This window comes from Crassostrea angulata, chromosome 4 (assembly GCF_025612915.1).
Source record: "Crassostrea angulata isolate pt1a10 chromosome 4, ASM2561291v2, whole genome shotgun sequence".
NCBI lineage: Eukaryota > Metazoa > Mollusca > Bivalvia > Ostreida > Ostreidae > Magallana > Magallana angulata.
In genome coordinates this window covers 29,455,673-29,479,015 of record NC_069114.1, presented here as the reverse complement: position 1 = coordinate 29,479,015, position 23,343 = coordinate 29,455,673, and the positions used below count along the sequence as shown (strand labels likewise).

At 31.9% G+C, this 23,343-nt stretch overlaps 2 protein-coding genes across 2 annotated transcripts; one reads left to right on the top strand and one right to left on the bottom strand.

Moving 5' to 3' along the window:
- Nucleotides 1-48: 48 nt before the first annotated feature.
- On the top strand, nucleotides 49-4,074 carry LOC128180761 (monocarboxylate transporter 13-like). Its single transcript, XM_052848912.1, has 5 exons — nucleotides 49-518; nucleotides 696-839; nucleotides 1,791-1,937; nucleotides 2,327-3,526; nucleotides 3,885-4,074. The coding sequence occupies exons 1-5, from the start codon at nucleotides 434-436 to the stop codon at nucleotides 4,055-4,057; spliced, it is 1,749 nt and encodes a 582-aa protein (XP_052704872.1). The 5' UTR covers nucleotides 49-433; the 3' UTR covers nucleotides 4,058-4,074.
- Nucleotides 4,075-14,982: 10,908 nt separating this feature from the next.
- LOC128181037 (homeobox protein aristaless-like) lies at nucleotides 14,983-22,111 on the bottom strand. Its single transcript, XM_052849294.1, has 4 exons — nucleotides 21,721-22,111; nucleotides 17,040-17,415; nucleotides 16,871-16,916; nucleotides 14,983-15,770 (listed from the first exon to the last, which is right to left on the bottom strand). The coding sequence occupies exons 1-4, from the start codon at nucleotides 21,782-21,784 to the stop codon at nucleotides 15,258-15,260; spliced, it is 999 nt and encodes a 332-aa protein (XP_052705254.1). The 5' UTR covers nucleotides 21,785-22,111; the 3' UTR covers nucleotides 14,983-15,257.
- Between the last annotated feature and the right edge of the window lie 1,232 nt (nucleotides 22,112-23,343).

The following is a 23,343-nucleotide window of genomic DNA, read 5'->3' as shown; positions in this document are numbered from 1 at the left end:
TGGTGAAAAAAAGTCGCTGCTGCACGAGATGTTTGATATCATGTTACAAGGATCGGCCATTCACCTTAATAAGGTTGATAAATCAGTTCACCAACCGTAGATTTGAAACGTCGTAAAATTAAAGCCGGAATCAGTACAAGAACTGTGTGCCCGTTAGAAACATTCAATGTCAGTCTGCAGGATCAAAATAATTCCGATTATGGATTTGCCATGCTGTGTTTCTTTTACCTGGTTTTTAAGGTTGACTCAGTGACCCCGTGAGAATTTGTGATAACAGCTGCCCCCTGTGTTCTGATTAGTACTGTGATGTGTGTAGATCATACTTCTCTTCTCGTCCCCCCAAAATGGTCGACTTAATAAACAAACTTTGATGTAGGTCATTATATGAATTCTTTGAGAGGATTTCATATGGACACTTCCACGTGATTTAAAAATGTCGGAAAGAAAACAACAACAGCAGTCCAAGAAAAATCCTCCTCAGCCAATTGATGAGGGGTGGTCATGGTTGATTCTTGCAGGTAGGTGGTCAGATTTTATCAACATGCAGGTATGTGTCAAGAGATTCGTATCTACTGCAGAAAAAGACAACAATAATCGATGAAGATATATGTATTCAGTCACGTAAATGAAAGAAATCGTTTTAATATCGTCCAATAAATATTTAAGCATTCTTCTTTCTGTTGTACATTGTATAGCTGCAGTGCTGGTGACATTCCTGTGGGGAGGTGTTGTGAGGGCTTTCGGGGTACTATTTGTGGAGCTGAGGACTGAATTCGGGCTGTCAACGTCCTTGTTATCACTCGTGGTCGCGCTGCACACCGCGCTTTTCACCATAGGGGGTATGTGCAGTATTAGCTTTATAAGTCAGCTCTTATCATTATTATAGATAAACAAATATAAATACAAATCCTCCTAGCCAGCCAGACTTGAACATTATCACATATTTTCTAAAGATATGTTTGACACATATGATCAAGTAATGCTGAATAGATGAAATATATATAATTACAAGTGGTTATTTTCTAGGGCAATGACTCGCATGAGACTCGACAATGAGATCTTAATGATAGTACGTGCTAAGTAGGTTAACGACAGACTTCAATGAAAAAAAGAATATAAAACTGGGGGAAAAAAAGAACTGCATGAGCATTATGAAACATGATAAGTTTGATAGATTCCATGTGATAAAGACTAGTTCTATAGTATTTTTAATATTTTTGGTCTTTTATAATTCAAAATATATGACCCATGGGCAGACACAGAGACGGATTAACAGACGGGAAAGACAGTTCAAACCAATATGTCATCCCAGTGACATAGAAATCGATAAACATAAATTGTTTATAAAAGGCTGACTTACACTTCATTTGATCTTCAAACAAAATCATTACAAGTAGTAAATAAAATTGATATATACAGTGTACTGAAGAGCTGGGCTAGTTCAAGTTTGTAGCAGTTGCACTCCTTGGCGAGGTCTTATAAAATTGTCAATAATTAAATCTAATTTTGTTTATGGTTAGTTTTACACCTTAAGATTTCTTTTGATCTAGTTTAATTTGGTTATAATTGTTTGTCTGATTTATTTTTATTAAAGTATATTTTAAACTCATTCTTAAAAAAACCTTTAACAGAAAAAAATGTTGAAATGTTGCAAAACGAATTCATGAATATCTAAATTAAACACGGTATACGTATTCAAAGAATTATTAAAATGCATTGCATAAAAATGTATCATTCAATAAGCTGTAGTTTCACAGATTAATTTCCCCTTACACATTTGATTTTGACAGGGTTGTTTGCCCTTACTTACGGAGTCCGCTACTTGACAGGCAGACAGTGTGTGTTTATTGGGGCTATCTTGGCCGTGCTTTCCTTCGTCTTCTCCAGCCTGGCAAAGAATGGCCTCATCCTATTTGTTTCCTATGGTTTTCTATTAGGTACTTCTATATGATACAAAAGAGCCAACCATGGCTTATAGATGTATTTACCTTTCTTAAATACTGTGGAATCATTTAAATTTGTTTGGCCATATTTCTTGGAACAATCGGATTTTTCAAGGTTTTGATTGGAAAAGGTTATTTCAACGATTTGCACAAGATGTAAAAAGAAATCCGTAGTTTAAAGTTACCCAATGAAATCCAGAATAATGAATTGAATGACTCCAAATATCAACCATTATTATATGATTCCTAAGTTTAAATTTTGCTTAAATTTGACAGGCAATTCTTTATTTAATTGCAATTCTCCACTTTATATCTGTGATTTTTTTTTCTTAAACATCCCTTTCTTTAGGTTCATCAGACACATTGTATTTCTTTTGTTTTAGGACTTTCTTTTTCCTTTGCAATCGGACCTTCTACCCTTCTTGTGTCCCTTTACTTTAAAGAAAAAAGGAACCTGACGACTTGGTGTCTACAAATGTCTCCTAGTATCGGGGCCATGTTATCCGCCCCACTGCTTAGAGGACTTATAGACAGATACCTACTGAAAGGATGCCTCCTTATCATGGCTGCCATTCTAAGCCATTTTCTGTTAGCATCGGTATTAATGCGACCACCTGAACTGTATAAGAAATGGCAAAGATTAAAAAAAAAGATAGAGAAAAATCGAATGAAGACCACGCTTTTAGGGAAAGATGGATTTCCAGTGGAACCTTTTCGGGCGCGTTCGCCGACCTCGGACTCCACTTTCTCTCCTCTTGCCAGACAGGCAATGCTCCAAAGGATGAAGTCCAGGAACGACGATGATGATGAGAACCCAACGTCGGTTCAAAGTGACAAATCCAAGAAGAAACTTATCGAACCGGAGCAGAAAAAGACAGAAAATATCGAAGAACGGGGACACGATACCAATCCAACAAAACAGCATACCGAGAATTGGAGACAAAGAGCTATGTATGCTAGTTATGATTTTGGAATTTCAGCATCATTTCTTGAACAACGGTATAACTCATCGAGGAGAAGGACGGACAGTGATAAAAGTAATAAAAGTGACAAAAGTAATAATTCCTTTCTATCTGAGAATGCGTTAGTGAAAGGCTGCTTGGATGTGACGTTGAAGAAGTGTTTTAAGACATCAGTCTTGTGTAATCCGTCATTTGTGCTTTTCTGTGTCGGATTCACCTTAGGAATACCAACAGCAATTTCAGTATTATTTCTTCCAGATGTCGGGATCGACAATCATTTGGACAACACACAATCAGCAAGTCTAGTCAGTGTATACATGATAGGAGAAATTATGGGTCAAATAACTGCAGTGTTTTTGTCCTACAGACGTATAGACAATTTTATAATTTTGATAACTTCGTTAATAGTTACAGGTATCATTTATAATTTACTTCGAATTTTCTTCAACTTAAGTCTACTTATCCTTTTTTCGTTAGTAATCGGCATTTGTAGTGGAACATTTCAGTCATTACATGCTAACATCATCCGGAGGTGTGTGAGACCGGAAGAGGTTTCCAGTGGAATGTGTCTCCTCCACTTTGCTCAGGGTCTGTCTTGGACCGTAGTCATTGCAATAACAGGTAATTTAACAATGATAAGGGTTAACATCTTTATAGTTTCTTATAAAAAAAAAAACTTACTGTTAATGATATGGTGTTCAAGTCGTAATTCCCAAGATCATATGTGTTTAGACTTTTATATTGTTTTGCTATATGTCATATGCTATTATCATATGGATATCACTTCACAAAAAGGATTTCAAACGATACATTCAGTTAAGGTGTACTGAGCTAGATAGCCTCAATTGCCCTGCTTTTTTGCTCATTATGGATATAAAGAGTGATAGCCCCAACCCCAAACCCCCTTAAAAAGGAAACGTACAGCTATAAGGTATGATTTTGTTTATCTGAATTTTGTTATTTTATTATTGTTTTGTAGGATTCCTACGAGATTTAACAGGAAGCTATAACATGTCTTTCACCATACTTGGATCCTTGGGTGTTGCGTCATCAATTTTTATAGCAGCCTCGCGGTTATGTTTGCGAAAACATCGAGAAGTTTATCATCCAGAAACAGGAGAGTTAGAAAATCAAGAAATCATTATTAAATAAAATTTGTATATTAATTATCTTAGAGTTGTTAATTCATTTGTAATATCCTAGTGTTTCGTGCCTAACCCTGATACTAGTATTAATTCGAAACATTATATAGATAATCATTTTGGCCAAGATACCAGTGGGGTTTTTAACAACAACATATCTTTTTAGACTTCCTTCGATACACTAGGCTTCTTTGAAGCATATATTATACGAAAATCATTAAATATGTTTTAAATATCGAAATAAAAATAAATTTTATTAGAGTAAATAACAACAATAACACGCAATAAGACTAGAATACCATCCATTTACATCAATGTCAACGGTTTATTTAAGGAACACACATTTTTTGGCAACATTGATGAGACTTCCACTTTCTTTGGATGACGTAAAACAGTTTTGTATATGAGATGAAAAAGCGGATGTAACAAAACGAAAAATCTTTGTAAAACTATTATTTGTTTCTCCGACGATTTTTCTATTCAAATAGTAGAAGTGTCCCAAGCAATCGTGACTTTCATCCAAAGAAGGTTTTAAAAAAGCTTGTGGTGGAACCCTTGCTTTACTTGTTAAGATGCCAAAAAAGTTGCTGATCTTCAAAGGGTTTTTTGTGAGTTAAAATTGTTGTTATATAAGATACAATTTGTGATGAAAAACTTATGAGGACGGCCTTTATCTAGAACCAAGAATTGCACGAAACAGTAATTACAGAAGATGCAGTAGGCAACATCTGGTACGGACGAAATTGGTTTTCCAATTGCAAAAGGTCAGTGCGTGTGTTCATTTCAGTCGTTCAAAACAGCGAGCGCAACATATCATTATGGTCATTAACAACGTAAAAAAATTAAATAATGAACTTAATAAGTCGCTGCATGCATGCGATCAGTACTCTGTTTTTCTTTTATCCATTTCTGATTCCTTGTTATATACATGTATGTTCCTAGTTTTCTATTTGAATTTGTTCGAAATGCAATAACAATTGTCATATACATGTACAAGCTTTTCTATTGTCAACAGTATTAAGTGTTTATTATGTTCTGATATCTGAGCATCTGATGTTTATCCACTATATCAGAAGACCCCCTTCAGTTGATAAAACTTGTGGTGTACCAAGCACATAAGTATATTTTCGATTAGTTAAATTCTCATATGAGATCATTCTTACAAAATAATTCAATGTGTAATTTGATCTTAGAATTTTAAAATGAATATATTGCCAACGTTGTGTTCCAATCACGGAATACTTTTTGTGCAGTAGACAAATAAAGATTAATGTATTCTATATTTACATTTCCATACACTTTGTCCAAATATCAAGTGCAATAAAATCGGTCGTATTTAAATTCAATATTTAAACGTAACTTCTGGCGGATTGTGAAGTAACTAAGCAATAAAAGTTGCATTTAACATTACTTTCTAAAAAATCAAACATGTAATTCACATTTGCAAAGCAATCAAATTTGCATGTGCAATATCCTAGAGCCCTTTTAGAAGCACTCATCTCTTACATTGTTATACTGTTCAAATATAGAAATCAATACAATACCAATGCGTATATAATAGAAAGGAACAGTAGAATATTAATTCTACTGCTCAATAGCTATTTTGCTTTCATACCATTTGATGATAAAGCTATTGATACATATATTTAATAGCTTTACTAGAAGATGTGGATAAGGGTTTATTTTGTTAAATTTCGTACCCTAGATCTACATGTACATTTGTACATTATAGACAACAATTTATATTTCAAAATAATTGGGTGAGACAAATACGCATAGGGTCAACTTAAAGAGAAGCGTTTAACCATCTCCTGAACGACAGACGAAAATGTTTCCGATTTTAATTGGGTTTTATAAGAGAACTATATATAGATGGTCGTCGTCATTTTCATTACCTTTTTTTGGAGATGACAAGCTCTGTATAAATTTATATAATATGTTCAAAATTTAAAACTAAACCATCATTCTTTACTAGTTCCTGGCCAAAAATATATTTAAAAAAAAAGAAGGTAAATCTGAGTTTAACTAGTATATATGTTATTTGTCGACTTTCTTCCAGCTTCCTTAACGTTTTGATCTTCTTTTCTTTTTTTAAGAGGTAAACAATTTGCAATGCGTTATTCGTGTCATGTGAAATTTCTTAATTGAGGTATAAAGTATCTTATAATGTAATCAATTTTCAACAAACCTTTTTAAAACTGGGTTGTCGAAAATGACAACAGGACAGTTCTCTTAAATGTGACCTTAGCAAAAAACAAAATATGCTTGTAAAATAAATATGGATAATAAAGCAAGAAGGTAATTCATTAATTCTTATTCTCATTTACACAACACATAAAGTAATAATAAAATATACATGTAAATGGTTAGCAGTGAGAACACTAAATTACATGCAGTTTGCATGTAAATTTGATCCTTAAAGTAAGGAATGTTAAAAATGTTGTTGTTTTTTTAAATTCTATATTTTTATAAATTTCTAAATTTCCTTTTATATTAAATATTTTATTGATACTTTAGGGATGCTGGCGTTTGCACTGTATGATTTCTTTTTGTACTGCTACAACATCAGATGCATTTTATGCTGCTTTCGTTTGAATTTTGTGAATTTTTTCAGCAGTGCTTATTTGAATCGAATGAATTCAAATCATATTGAAATAAATATTAGTGAAAAATAAACACAAGTCTGTTTAATTGATTGTAACAACACAATATAACAGAGATAATGTTTTAAAACATTCATAATTGAACAAAAAATAACCTACCAATTTTATTTTATTTGGTGGTATACTTATTTTGCATGTCATATTTAATGGGAAAATAACTTGCACAGAAGGGGTCGAAGATATGCCGCCATATTTTACAGAAAGGGGAACAATTACTTAGTCAGTTTTATAATTTCTTAGTTAGGATTGGTTCAAAATAAAGAAGTGTTTTAATAAACATAGCTATACATAAGCAGTAAAATAACATTCTTTTATTTATGAATGAAATAAATTTAAAATTCCTTATGTCAGGAATCTAGATCTACTATAGATATGCAACATATCTATAAAAAGTGGTTTTAAAAAATGATTGTGTACTGCATGTAGTGATAATCTGATGTCTGACGTTTAACATTAGCCAGTTAATTAAAACACAACGCCCCCACTCACCACTAACCTAAGATAAAATCCGTTGTACACCAATTACTCTAGTATATTTTCCATTAGTATAGCTCTCAAACGAGAGATCATTTCCCTCTCAATAATTCAGAGTATGTGTAGTTTGATGTTAAAATTCTAAAACGATTATAAATATTGCAAACTTGATGTACCAATCACGGGATATTACTTTATTAGAAATAGACAAATGAATAACTATTGATTGTATTCCATATTCATAATTCAATTAACTACGAATATATCTAGTGCAAGAAAAAATCAGGTTTGATTTAATTCAATATATTTATTTGAATGCGTATCTTCTTGTAGACTGAGACTATGAAATAAGAACTTGCATTCAACTTTCCCTTCTAAAAGATTTAATTAAACGTGTAATTCATTTTTGCTAAACAATTGTGGTATCATGCAAATTCGCGAGCCCCTACTTGATCTCTTGCATTTTTATACTGACTAAATAAGATTAATAATACAATGTCAATGTATATATAACAGAAAGGAACAATAATATATAAGAACAGTAGAATTTTAATTCTACTTTCAAAAGCTAGAGCTAAATATTTGCCATTTGATGATGAAGCTATTGATACAAACATTCAATTACGTCCCGAGAATATGTCTACAATCTGTCAAAAGTATTACACGTACAATTTTTTTTAATTTATTGATCTTCTTTCCTTATTTAATAAATAGATAAGCAAATTGTAATACATTATTTGTGTGATAAGGAATTTCAAAATTAACTCATAAAGTGTCGTACACAGTAAACCAGCCCAACCTTTGGAAATAGAGTTGCGTGAGCGGACAAAAGGGGACTTCTAGAAAGGGTTACATTAGAAACAATTTTCACAAAATATGACTTGTAAATGAAAATGGTTAATAGAGCAATATCATAACACAGAACATAAAGCTGTTGTATGAATAGTTAGCAGCGAGAAAGACATGTATATACAAGTATTTTGCAATGTTTTGATCCTTAATGTAGGGAATTTCAACTATCTCGTTAATTCAAATTTTAAAATTGTACAATTTCCCTTTGACATTTAATAAATTGATAATGTACCGGTGTTGGGGTTTTCACTTAATTGATTGGGTTCTATTCGATACTTTCTCGTTTGCACTACGTAATTTCTATTTGTATAACTAAAACATCACGTTAACTGTATGCTGCTTTCATTTGTACTTTATTACTAGTAATTTTCCAATTGTAATAAGACATTGCTATGTATTTACTTGAATTTGATGAATTCAATGAATACAAATGAAAAAAAGATACAACTTTGTTTCAATTATTACAACAACAAAATATAACAAAGATAAATTAAAAAATTCAAAACTTTTAAATTGAAAAAGATTCATTTTACATAAAATAAAGAATTAAATCATCAGACCGAATAGCATATCAGATAGTAGTTATTCCTCTTTGTACACAGAGGTATTAAGGAATTGTGTACAATGAGAGTAATAATGGTTCTGTTTGTTTGGAGGCAGTTATAAAACTTTTTTTAAATGTATGAATTTATTTTTTTTAAACCTGAATGTATCAAACATAACATATTGAGTACCGGTCGCCATAGATATAGTGGGAGAAAAGACTAGTTTGAAGCATTGCAATCTTCCGATAGAGAATTGAAGGGGGCGTTTGAAAATATATTCTGTATAAAAACACAACTGCTGATCAATGTGATACATAGAAAATACTGAATCATTTATCTCACATAATAGATGAACGAATTCTACCACTGCGCCAAAGGAATTCGCATCTAAAAAACTGCATAAGAAAGAATTGCATGTTGAAAAACATTTACATGTAGATTAAGCATTGTAAAGAAATACATCATATGTTATTGCACCATAAAGAAATTATCTTAAATAAAAAGAAATAAAGAAACTACATGAAACAACTTTGTGTCACAAAATATTACCTGTAACGTATAAAATGAGTTTGACAACACAAGTTTAAAAATAGGCATTACAATACAACGGAAAGGACATGACCATATAACGGTATCACATGTTACAATTACAATTACAATGCTACTAAAACGTAATCGTTCAGCTCTTTGTTTTCTTGGTTTGGCAAATTACAATTAAATGTAGAATTAAAAACATGATATAGTAGGCTTGTATAATGTGTATATCAATGTAATGTGAATATCAAACTCCGATCAGTTGTAACACTTTCCTTGAGAAAAAAAATTCATAATAAGTTCGATGTTAAGGAATGTTGTAACCCCCTATATAGCCATTGGCGTCGGAAGCAAATTGAAAATGGAGGGGGGGGGGGGGGGGCTAGACCAATCATCAGAAATGTAGACAAGCAAAAAAAAAATTTCTTAGCCTCACCCCCCCCCCCCCCCCCCCCGGTTCCGAGACCTATGAAAGCGCCTTTTTCGAACATTGTGCCATGATTTAAATCTCTCTAATACTAATCATGAGCTTCTTTAAAGAGTTATAATCAATGTTTTAACAGATTTAATTGAAATATCAGATGTTCAATGCAATATTTGTCACAGTTTATAGAATTATATTTGCTGAGAATTTGTACATGTGTTATTACAAAACTCTGATTCTCTACATGTATGACTTAAACCTTTATGATATTTAAGACCAAAACTTAAGAATTTTGTTATATTATATCAGAAAAAAAGATGACTGTTATATGAAATATACAGCCTTATATAAGAAATCATTTTTTTTTACACAGGATAACAGTTATGTAATTTTGTTTCAACTGAAGACTACATGTAATAATAATTAATTTACATAAATAAGTATACGTTATTTTCTCTGTTATTGAGGTAGTAAATAATAATTTTGGAATATAAATATATGACAAAATTTGCAGCTCATGTTTTATACGTATCAGTTGAGCACTTCCTCTTCTTTGTGATTAGCTGGGAAAAAACATGATATGAATTTTTTTTTTATTCATTTAATTGGTTGAAGTGCTGGTTAACGCAAGGGAGATAACTTACTGGCAATACTAGTATACCAGTTTCTATTGTATTTTTACAAAACGAAAAAGAAAAGTCAAACGTCAATGATATCAAGTTGTGATCATTGAAATTGACATTTTAGTAATGGAAATAGTTTTAGAATTTTTAGATCAAATAGTTTTTATAATTTCATATCATTTTTTCGGCCCATAAATTGTCATTATGTCAAAAAAGCTCATGCAGATGTTTTAAGACCATTTGAAAATTTCACGCAAGTTGTAATCATTTATTTTTTAATTCTTCAATATTATGCATCCAGAACGGAATCAATTTTTTCAATAAGACAGTTTTTTCGCTCAAACCATGAAATGGTACATGAGGTCAATCATTATATACAATTCAAAAGTCAGAGGTACATTTCATAAATGAATAGATAAGAAGTATATAAATAATAAATAATACTAAATAAGCATAAATATACATTATATACAATGACAGTAGGGAAAAGTATAGTAATGGAGGGCAGACTATTATATCAGACTGTATATTTTGATAATAAAATAACAATTTTTTTCAGTTTTGTAACATTTGTATCAGGCACAAGTTCACAGAACTTAATAGTATTTGGCACTGAACAGTATTTATCATCAAGATATTTATGTCTTAATGCCAATAGCTCTTTACATTCAAGAATATAATGGAATTCGTCAGCAATTTGACCTGATTTACAGAGTTTACATACTCTTTGGTTTAAAGGAATATTGTACCATCTCCCACTCTCAACTGGGCGATGGTGGATTGAGGTTCTAAATTTCATAAAAATCTTTCTGAGCTTATGAGTTGAACATATTTTATTGACTAATGCCAAAAGGATTGGACGCAAGTTCCAAAAACTTAGAATGTCCTCTCCTTGTACATAATATATTACAATATTACAATGTCATGCCAGTTAACATTTATAAAAGTTATAGTACATTTAGTGAAATACAAATAAATCATTAGTTTCAATCTAGAATTAGAATTAGGATGGATAAGATAGTTATGCAAATAATTTTAAAAAAAACTTATATAAATTGACCACACTTTTGTATAAATGTATGAAATTCTTTAAATATTTATATATTTTCATCATAAGATAAAGTTTTGTCACCCCAAAGTAACAAATGTACATCAATTATATTCAAAAAGTTCAATGATAAAAGATTATACATAAATGATTGTCTTAATAATGAATATTTTTTTTTCAAACGAAGAACAAGTGATGTGCATCTTATAAACTTCCACATGAACACATTGGGTTGGTTATTATGTTACATCGATAAAGATCACTATTGAGAACACAATTATGCCTAATTTCCTGGATGATATTTATGAATCTTTTACCAAAAGAGAAATACTTAGGAAGTTTTGTATAATCGCTCCGTAGTGATTTCTTAAAATATTTAATGAAGTAGCTTCCTTGGTATTATTACTAAGACTATTCCACTTGCGAATAGTGTCAGGAAAAAATGACTTGTTAAAACTTCTAATCTACATCTAGGCAAAAAATAGTTTAAGGAGTTTCTAGTATTATGGTTGAAAGTGACATTTCTAATTACAGGAGTTATATCTTTTAGATAAGAAGGAACAAGATTGTTATGAATTTTGAACATACATGTAGTAGATAATTTAAAGCGGTCTCGTCTCATTATTAATGGTTCCCATCCTGTTTCCAAATATAGAGAATTTCTTGAGGCTATGACTGAAAGACCTGAAACAATTGCTGCATATAGCTGAACTTTTTCAAGCTTATCCATATCAAATTGGGTACATCCAGACCAAACTTCAACAGCATACTCTAGTTGTGGTCTAATAAATGATACACACATTTGTGCTAAAATATCTATAGATACAGTAAATTTCGTTTATTTAAGTAGACCAAGTTTTTTGTAAGCTTTTTTAACAATGTTGTCTATGTGATTAGACCAACTTAAATTTGAAGATAACAATACTCCTAGATGCTTGTGTTGTGTAACATATTCCAAAGCACAATCATCAAACAACAAATTACGAATTTTTTCAACATTTTTAAAACTAAAGAATACAACTTTTTTTGTGGATTAAATTCTAGAAGCCATTGTTTTGACCATTCGAATTCCTTAAGTAGATGAAGATCATAATTAAGATAATCTTCTATAACAGAAATATTGTTTGAACACTGTTGTAATGTACTATCATCAGCATAAAGTCACATATTGATCTCATGTTTTCAGCCACATCATTTACATAGAGTAAAAACAATAATGGGCCAAGAACAGAGCCCTGGGGGACACCCGCATGGAAGAGAGTTTGTTTTTATACATAACCTTCTGTGTTTATGTGGCAATATATTAATGTAAATTTCCTAACTTAAATTTTTCTTAAAAATCTTGTTAATTTGCCCTTTTAATGAGTCATTAACACTAGACCATTTTTGGATATATTGGTCTTGTAGCCTTTGTCTTATAATTGCAGAAATCCACTTTACATTTACTAGATTTTGTTCAGACTAAATATCTGAAAAACCACACGTATCTACAATATTTTTAAGGTGGAATAACATATCATCACAAAGTGGCTGACCGCTGATCGAAATAACATTTCGTTTTATTTAAGGGATTTTATGGCCTGAGACATGTAACTTACTTCATAGCCGAATGGATAAAGTGTCGGACTTTTGATCTGTACATCCTGAGTTAGAATCCCGCAGGGGCTTTTGTTGTTACTTACTGGAATTATTACTTTAGATATTCATTTTTTATCCCCAAATTGCAAATTTTTTGCTTATTTGACATTTGCAGTTTATTTATCATTATATCTTTCATTCTTTCATTACCCCAAAAAATCCTTTTAATTTAAGTGACTTTTTCAATGTGTGTTATTCCACCTTAACACCTGCAATCCAAGAGTTTGACATATTTACCCTTTGATATTGCAAGACCAAAAACTTGTATAAAACAGATACAATTTTGCTTTCAGAGTTTGTAAATAATTGTGACCAGTAGGAAATCATTCTAGTGTATACATTGATACATAAAGGGAAACGACCTGTCTCCAAGTAAACCATATAGGATGGTGTCAAGCTACATTGTATGACACTGTGTCTTTCTTTACGAAGAAACTTTTGGTTTTTTACCAGTGCCATCTAAAGGGACAGAAATACTAAAACATGGTAGAATTACGATCAATAAAATCGAAATAGAAGTGTTAATTCCAAGATGGTATTACAAACACCTTCTGGGCTTTTTGTTTGGCAATTTTTTCATTAAATGTTACCCACCATTACAATGTTTTTATGAGGCACATGTGACATAAAATTTACCCTTTTTATAGCCATGCTCAAAATGACTGCAAATTATAAAAAAAAAAATTAATTGTATACTAAGTGTCCATATTTATAATATGCAATAGTGTTTGTGTAGTGTTTTACGATTTAAGGAAATGAAACAAAATGTTTTTCCCTCGAATTATACAAATTCAGGATATAAGGATAAAAGAAGGCTGGTTATTTGGATTTTATGTAAATATCGACGTATTAAGTATACATCTTCTTCGTAATTCTTCCGATTTTCTGTAAAAGGTTCTCCTCGCTCCTTTTTGTTCTTCTTGTGAGAAGTCACGTGTCTGCATGCCCGGGGTGTAGGTACAGGCTAATATCCGCTGCTTGATTCAATATAATTCCCTAATTGAAATGAATGTAGAAGATGGCGGAAATCGTGATGTCAGGGCATCGGAAAATTTGTCTTCAATTATTTCTTAATAGCTCATTACGACATAAAGAAATTCCTCACTTTCGGAGAGCACCTGCTAGCTGTGCGATTTATCCTCTAGCAGTCCAAGAATTTTCAGTTAATTTATCAATTAATGAGCAATTGTTTTCCGATATTTTCCCAGGGATCGGAGCCTGTAAGTTGACAAATTACTTGTATTGTCTTTGTTGCCTAGAATTGAAGAGATCACTAATCTCTTCTAAGTTACGATGATCGTCTTTCCTGAGGTTACATTTTTCCCGTGTTGAGTTTCCTTTGCAATTTAATTTTTATTAAATCTTTATTCTATCTTAGTATTTGACATTCCCCAGGTTACAAGTTTCACGACTTTGATTTCCTTTGTAACTTCATTTTTTATTAAATCCTCGTTCTTAGTCTAAATAATTTGAAATTCCTCAGGTTATAATTTCGCGAGTTGGATTTTCCTTTAAAAATTAATTTCATACAATCTAAGTCCATTATAGTAATTTGTGATTCTTTTTAATCATTTTTTTTAAATTTCTTTATTCAATTATTTATTCATTTCGTGAAATCCCTTGTAAACATTGTTGGTAACATATGTAAGGCGTAACTGGAAACAATAGGTAATGAATTGAAATCCAATTAATAATTCAACAAATATCAACACCTGAACAAAGTACCTTGTGTCTACTTAATTACGCTGTAGACTGGGGGCAAAAGGCCGGGATAGCTCCAGTTTCACCTTAATTAGCGCGGGCACGCGCCATTAGTTCAAGCCGATGTTTATTACTCATCTGGGAGACCGGAAGTCACTGGTCCAAGATACGGAGTGGTTCCGCATCAAATTTATTACAATCATTTCCATTAAAATCAATTTAATAAATTTGAATTTATGTCCAGGAATAAATAATGGATGAATTTTGACGGGTAAATTCATCCGATGGGAGAATCGCAAGAGTGACCGCTCAGATTTTATAATCTCATTATCCTCTACGAAGGCCGCGACAGAGCAGTCATCCGACTAGCAATGGTCGCAGTTCTCATCATTTAATATATATTGCAAATAAAACAATGTACAATACTGTCTCTTTTCATTGTTTATTTTATAAAAAATTTGAAAATTATTATTAAGGATAAGAATAAAATCAATGCTGTGTTTACTATGAAAATCATACATATGTATAAAACAGTTTTGGTATTCAGTTTCAAAATTTATAGCAATGAATTTTATTCAATTTTAAAAATATTAAACACAACATTTTTGTCGTTTACAACACTTAAAAAGTAAAATAGCACTATAAAATTCAAGAGTTGGCAATTTTATTACAGATTATTGCACATTACATTTTAGGGAAACTCAAACATCACGGGGTCAGAGGTTGATTGACGTCATCCGCTCCTACGTCAGATTCCCGCACACATTTCTGTAGGAGGTTCCCTACTGATGACGTTCTCTCGCTTTCCAAAATGGGCGAGAAAGACAATCGGTCTGCATTTGCTTTTGATTTGGCACTGAGTTCTGCCAAAAGATTCTGGAATGAAATGTCTGGTGTTGGGGGTGTAAGCTTGACAAGGTTGGCCGGATACATTAATCCGCGCATGGCTAGACCGTAAAGTTCCGGCGACATCAGGTGTTGGTTTCCATACACACTAGACACTGGAGAAATCTGACCGAATGTTCGTGCACTTCTACTCTGAAGTTGGGTGTGGTAAGCTTTCAACAGAAGATCTGTGTAGCTCTGGGGAGAGGGCACGACAGGCCGGGGTCCTAGGGAAATCCCCGGGCTGGGGTAGCCTATATAGGGACTGTAAGGGTGACACTGGGGGCCAACTTTTTCTTTCTTTCTCCACTTAGCTCTCCGGTTTTGGAACCAAACCTGAAGAAAATGAATAGTTTTTGTACAGTTGAGAACCTTGCAAAAGTCAAGTACATATTTGTGGATTGAATCAACACAGTTTAGATTCGTTTCTATTTTCTAATTTCGTTTGATCTATGTGCACTTTATTCCTAAAACATTATTGTTGAGCAAGAAATTATTTATCGCAATTTCAAGTTGAAGTCCCTATAACAAACGTCCTATTTAAGTTCTAAACTTTTCCAAAAAACCCTAAGTGTTCGCCGAAGCCTTAGCTTAGAACTTATACCTTATTTAAACAGATCTAATTAAATTTTGAAAATGTTTTTCATATCATCACCATTTCTTTGGCAAACAAATTAATAATTCCAAGCGTCAAATCGACAATGACTGTGATTGTTCGTTAATGACGGTGACATGTTTGATTTGAAGTATCAATGTCCATGAGGATTCAAAACTTCCCTCCATTAACGTCGTTTTGGTACTTCAGTCGAGTGCAGTTTGTTCGCACGAGAGCCCTTGATTAGTTGAAGCAATGAGTTGGATATATTAGTCATTGGTGAGAGCGAAATTCCTCTTAGAGACTCGAGACGATGGCGAACGTTTGAAAAGCTGTTTCAACAAGAGCAGACGATCAAGAGGTCGGTGAAATATTATCTATTTTTTCAGCGCAAATATTTCGTTTCATTGAGTTACTTTCTATTAAAACTCCAAACCTTTTAAGTGTGATTTTTAAACACAATATAATTTTAATCTAATTGTACAACTTATATTTTATAAAGGGACACTTCTTATCCAAATTCACTAAACCGCCATTCATGTGACTCATAATTGTGAATTCCGGAGCCACTGGACCAGAGACACTCAAGACTAAAGGTCTAAAGACTTGGAAATTTCCAAAAAAAAATTAAAAGAGGTTTTTATCTAAATCCAATGAGTTTGAAAGTCGTGTTTCTTTTTTAATTTTATACGAATTGAATTAATCTTAGAAGTTTATAGAACTAAGAACACAATCAAACAAATTTTGAAATTAATTTTTTTTATCGAAGCTTTAACACATCGGAGTTCAAAAAAGAGAATCGAGATATTCAACTGAATAAAAAACAAAAAAGTCGTCCTACCTGCACTCTTGCCTCTGTCAGATCTATTCTCATAGCAAGCTCCTCTCTGCAAAAATGTGTAAATTGCTTTCTATTTATGTATTTAAACATAATAAATAATACAGTTGTATAAATGAATTATAAAAGGAATCAAAAGGCAAATAGACTAGGTTTTTAGATGCGTACTTACCTCATAAAAACATCTGGGTAGTGTGTTTTCTGGAATGCTCTTTCTAATTCCTCCAGTTGAAAACTTGTGAACGTTGTCCGATAGCGACGCTGTTTTCTTTTACCGTAATCCTCGAGGTCCCTGTCTCCATACAGGTCCGCGCTTGACCGGAAGTCAATTGGCGAGCCCTCCATTTGAACTCTTCTGGTCATGTCTTCATTTTTTACCAAGTCCTCGCCGCTACTTGAAGGAGTCTCGTATTTAATATCTTCTATCCCGATTTCATCTTTTAGTTCACTCTCCTTCATTTCATCATTCGGAGAATGGGATACTGCGTTTAATGTGAACCCCTGTAGCTCGTTTTCAATGTCCTTTTCATTGCTTGAGCTACAATTTGCTAAAATAAAAAGAATCAAAACGTTCATCTTTTTTCTAACCAAAGGACGTATCAAATATACTAGTATGTAAAGGTTTAAGCTACCTTCATTAATTTAATGTGTGCCATTAACAATTGCCCGTTAATTATTAAACTTTTTTGGAAAAAAGAACAATGTGAAATGTATTTCAATCGTCCCCTCAGCTAATTCTAACTTAAACATTCAATATCGTAATAAGGAATCATTTTTTTTTCTAAATACTAGTAAACAATTAAGAAATTCTTCAGACGGCCATATTTACAGATAGAGGGCTGGGTGGAAGGCAATTCTGTTCTTATTCCGTCTACGGTTATATTAATATACAATATTCATCAAAAGAGGATATCGACTCTTGTTTTCGTGGTTTGTCCAATTTGCGGTAATTAAATTGGCACCTAATTGGTCATTTACAGTTTTAGCTAAAATTTTATCCTAATGAGCAAATACCGAAGGCGCTCTAATAATTTTTCAATATTTTGGCAAACACTTATTGTATGGATATATATTAAATTAACGCACATCTGTTTGCACATTTCATTATAGGTATAATGGTAACGAAATCCTCACAACACTCTCCTTTATTTGATTTATCAAATTGGTCTTGTTATGGTGCTAGTTTGGGGAATCCATTGAGTTTACAAATGAATAATTCATTTAATATGACTTGCGGTTTCCTGTGTTAAAAGGGAGATTCGCTTAAACAAATAATTAAGAATTATGGATGTACTAGGCATTCACATCGTTTTGGGGTTTTTTTCTTCAAATTTACAATTTAAGCATCAGTAATTTGACCATTTTGAATTAGAATACACTTTAACGCATGCAAGATCGAAGTAAAACAAACAAAATTACAATTAAAAAAAACAATTAGAGTTGTGTATATAATGATTCTTATATCCTCGTTTTAAGAGAGAGAGAGAGAGAGAGAGAGAGAGAGAGAGAGAGAGAGAGAGAGAGAGAGAGAGAATTATTTATTTAATTCAAACGATGGACGTGTCGATAAGCTTCACATGGTGATAAAGGGTTGAATAATTTAATGAAGCAATGACATGTCTCTGAATTGAAAGACAGGAAGAGATTCATCAATATTAAATAACTTGTTTTATATTGAAACGTAGTTTGAAAAAAACGAAATATCAATTTTTTATTTAATAAGAATAAGAACCTATCAATATCCACATCACATGAATAAAGATCATGTTGATTCACATCACGCTCGATTCGCAGTTTTAACAATTAAAAAATCTAACTATAGACACTCTTTCAAATATTCATTGTGAAAAATTATGCAAAATGAATAGCTAACAATAGGTGCTTTAAAGGCATGTTTCGGTATTCATACACCAAAAGAATGACTATATTACCAAAAAAATATAAAATGAATAGCTGAACTGGTCTGTACTAGTATTAAAGAGTGATGGGTGGCCGTGGCCATCTTAAGACTATTTCAATCTCCTTAAGATGAAGAACTCTGTAATAAAATATAGAAATTATATTCAAAATTCAATATTTATTAAAATATTTGGATTTTTTTTCAACAGTCTATGCCTAAAAAAATCCTGTCTGAAATTGCGAAGTAGGTGTAATCTGTTGATAACCCAGCCTCCTATAGTTAGTAACAACGTTTTACTGCAATATTTTTCCTTTTTTCCTTCCAAAATATTTGGGCATGATGCTGCTTATATTTATATGTCCCCTTTCCATTAAAATTTAAAAAAAAGTTTTTGTAATTTATTTTTAGATCGTCTTTCCTTTGTTTAATGTCTAATTTACTCATAAATAATGTACACATTCATATATATTCATACTCAAATATTTTTTTTTCATATATCTAACCGGAATTCGAAAAAAAAAGTTTATATGATAACGTTACACTTTATACGTTAAAACTTTTAATTTGACGCTAATTATTGTCTGCTTGGAATTCTTACGCAGCTTGAGAACCTTAATTAAACGGCTGAAAATTGTAATACATGCATGCCTAAGCAGTAGATGGCTATTCTCTTTATTTATCAATTATTTGTTCATGGACATTTAATTAAAATTATTGTCTCTTTGCTTTTAATCCTATCACATTGCATCGTTTCTGTAATACGACTATTTACAAATTTTGATTTTGTTATTAAAAAGAGAATAACTTTCCAGATAATTAAAGCAATGAAAACTAAAAGGAAAAAAATTCGCCTAAATTAAGATATATATAAGATATAAAAAAAATAATAGGATATTTTCACCTTCGTTATTTGTTAAATAAAATATAATTTAACACAATATCGAATGTGCCCGAAATGGTATTTTAATTCTTACACGTTAATATTTCATTAGAATCATTAAATGATCGAGGACTTCTCGGTTTTGCGAAATAAATATACACCTTTTAATTTGCTATTTCGGGTGTTAATATTTCATTGCAGATACATCTGCTTGTTGGCTAATTGTTGTCATGTAAATATTGATGTAATTTGATGGATAAATGTTGCGTGGAAGGACGGACAGATATGGATAAATCATCACAAATTTTTCTGTCTACCCAACTGTGACTACACACCTGTTTATTGGAAACAGAACTAGAGCATATTAGGTGTTGGATTACCCCCCCCCCCCCCCCACCACTTCATATTACATATCGGTAATTTTCAAATGTTATTAAATTTCCTTTTTCTTGGCCAGATGAGCTATTTATAATATAAATTCAACTTAATGTTGTCCTTCGTAACTTGCGCAGCGGTCTTTATTTACTAATATGTGCAATAATAGCAATTTTTTAGAAATACCCTTTTGAATTTAATTTTTGCTGATTCACGAAAAAAGATTACCCGACATTATTGAAATATATGGGCGTCTTGATTTTTTTTCTTTCTTTCAAAATTTTCAAAAGCGCATCATCCACTGATATAAGCGAACAAAAACTGTACGATCGCGAATTGTCTGTACCTCATACAGTTACTGTTGATTGGACTACAGATGACTGACAAACGGACAGACGGACGGACGGACGGACTGACAGACAGACGAAAGTATAAAGGAACAAACAGACGACCATCGGGCTTCTTAAAATCAGGTTATCATCGAAGTAAAAAAAAAAAAAGCCGTCGTTTTTAAGGTATACTAATTGTTTGTCAATAGAACAACAAAGCCCCTTCCCCGCTCAGTTTTGTACGTACGCTGAGCAGAGATTGCTTCATTCAGTCGGCGACACTTTTAAACAATCCAGTTTGAATAGAGTGAGCAGAAAAGGCAGCACAGAAGTCAATCTGTAGAAGAAGTTACTCCACAAACTTGAGAAAGGGGTCTAATTAAACCTGTTGTTCGATGTTTGTTGAGAAGACTCAAGTTGCTCAAGTTTTTACTATTTTTATATTTTTTATCCAGACAGTTTTTCACATATGTGCATGTGCACAAACGCACATAATGTCGGATAGCTAGAATTGATTCCGTCTATATTCGCCGTTACTTATCTTCTTTAAATATTTTTAGAAATATGTCTATTTGGACATTACAATGACACTACATTTCAAATTAGACAGTTCAGAAAACAACAATTATGTGAAGAAGAAAAAATATTCAAAACTTTTGCGCTCAGATTTGAGCTAAAATTTTAGAATTTTATTTTTCCATTTTTAAAATATTTAAAATGGTAGATATGAGTATTTTTAATGCTTTGTCAAAACTTGAAAGTCAAATATTGAGTTACAATCAAGATACAAAGTTTTATTTTAAGTCTTGATATTGTTTACATATGTGTTCTATTGGTAAAAGTTTCAATCAAATGCTGCTTTCTTCTGTTGATGATATTATACATGAACACATTGAATCAGTTTATTAGCTTGTTCATGTTGTTTGCCAGTAGTCATTTTGTCAAAGAAATGGTGATGCCTTGCTTTACATTATTTGTAAACAAATATAAGACTCGAGCTTTGTTTACATAACAATAAATTCTTACCTCTGTAACTCTCTTATAACTTGATTTCTAACATTCAAAATTTTGGCCAATCATTGAAAATGTGTAAGTAAACCATTTTATACATTAAAAATAAAATTTTGATCTCAAATCATGCCCAAGTCCCTTTAAACATCATAATGGAAATCAAAAAAAAAATAATAATAATGAAACTTCCCAAAATAAATAAATAAAAGAAAGAATAAAAGACTAAATCACTTAAATATTGAAATAAATGAAAAAATATCTGCAATAAACAAGAATGCAAATCTTGGAAAAACAGTTTTCTATTACATTACGGTCGTAAATTAAAACACACAGTAAGTAAATGGACAAAAGTACTTACCAGAACCCGCAGCACCAATAAGGCTATCTATATCATAGGATCTTCTCTTCACGCAAAGATCCATTATCCCAAGAGTCAAACGGACCAATTTCTTAAAGTTTTCTCTCTTTTTTTCTCGTGATTCTTCCCTCTAAAATGTATCAGTTTCCAAAAATAACTGATACCTAATAGAATAATTAAGCAGAGAAAACAAGACGATCAAAATTTGTCAGTTCGGAAAATTAAGACGGGTGAGAAAGCTGTTGGAAGCCGACCGGAGACTAGAGGAATATTAATTGACATAACTTGATAATGACAAGAAATCAATGCCCCCGTCAAAGACATAATCTCTCCAACAAAACCTGACAAGTTTAATTCGCGCTAACAGCCAATGAGATTTAACACCAATAAAAACCCCATCTCGTTTAGATCGTTGAAATTGTCGATGGCGCGTGGACATGAACAAGGCTCCGCCTTTCGTATTCATTATCAGCAGTATAAATATTTAAACTTCAAATTCGCTCTATGTTGATTCTTAGCACGTGTTATTTACCGAATTCTACCCTTGTAAACCGATCACATCGCGGAAGAGGAGACGAAAGGCAGAAATTGGCAAATAGGAGAAAATTACTGCTAATCTCATAACGATTTGGTATTGCTGAACTGTAAATTTTAAGGATGTTTTTCTTTTTTCTCTCGAAAATAAATGGATAACATAAAATGATAACATGTACCTTATAATGTAGGTCAGATTACGCAGATGCTGGAAAGTCAACCGTAATCAAATGTACGATGTGTTGAATTTGAATTAAATATAACCACTTTACATAATTCTTCCCAAACTTTTATTTTTCTTTAAAATACTTACTGAACAAAAAATATCTAGGGATAATTTTGATCGCAGTGTCAAAAGTTAAGCTGCGGAAATGACCACGTTGAAAATGGGATCTGTTGGGAGGGGGAGGGGCTATCTCTTCTCTAAATTAATACAAAAATGACATATATCGTTTCATATATATATCCAAACATTAAGATATCTATACAAAACGTTTAAAAACAGAGAATACGTATGTCATTGCCTATACTCGTAATTTAACTTTTTGCACTTTCCTTTAAAATATTTGCCTTCTGAATTGAAAGAATGTGATCTGTTTTATTTCTGCAAATTTTCTTTGAAAAGAACACGTGTCTATACAAGTATGAATATTTAAGTCTATTTGAGAAATGTGTGTATTTCATAATAGCAAATTATGCTTTTCTCATCAGATAACAATAACAATCCTTTAACTAATAGTTACTTAACTTATTACTTTTGTTTTTGGTCTTTTTTAAATTTCAAATCGGTTCACTTTATTTTACAATGATTTAAATTATAGTACACATTTACCTAAAAATTTAATACGTATTTTTACGCTAAAGTGACGGTAATATAATATTTATGGCTTTATTATTTAGTAAAGGAAAGGTCCAAATATTAAACATTGATCATTTTCCAGTATCTTCATACAGAGCTTAAAATGGCCACGGCCACCCAATCCATCTTAATTCAAATTATGTGCAAACATTACTTTTTCTTTAAAAAAAAAAAACTGGAGTGTCCAATGGTTAGTGTGCAATAGAGTAAATATTATTTTCAAGGTTTTC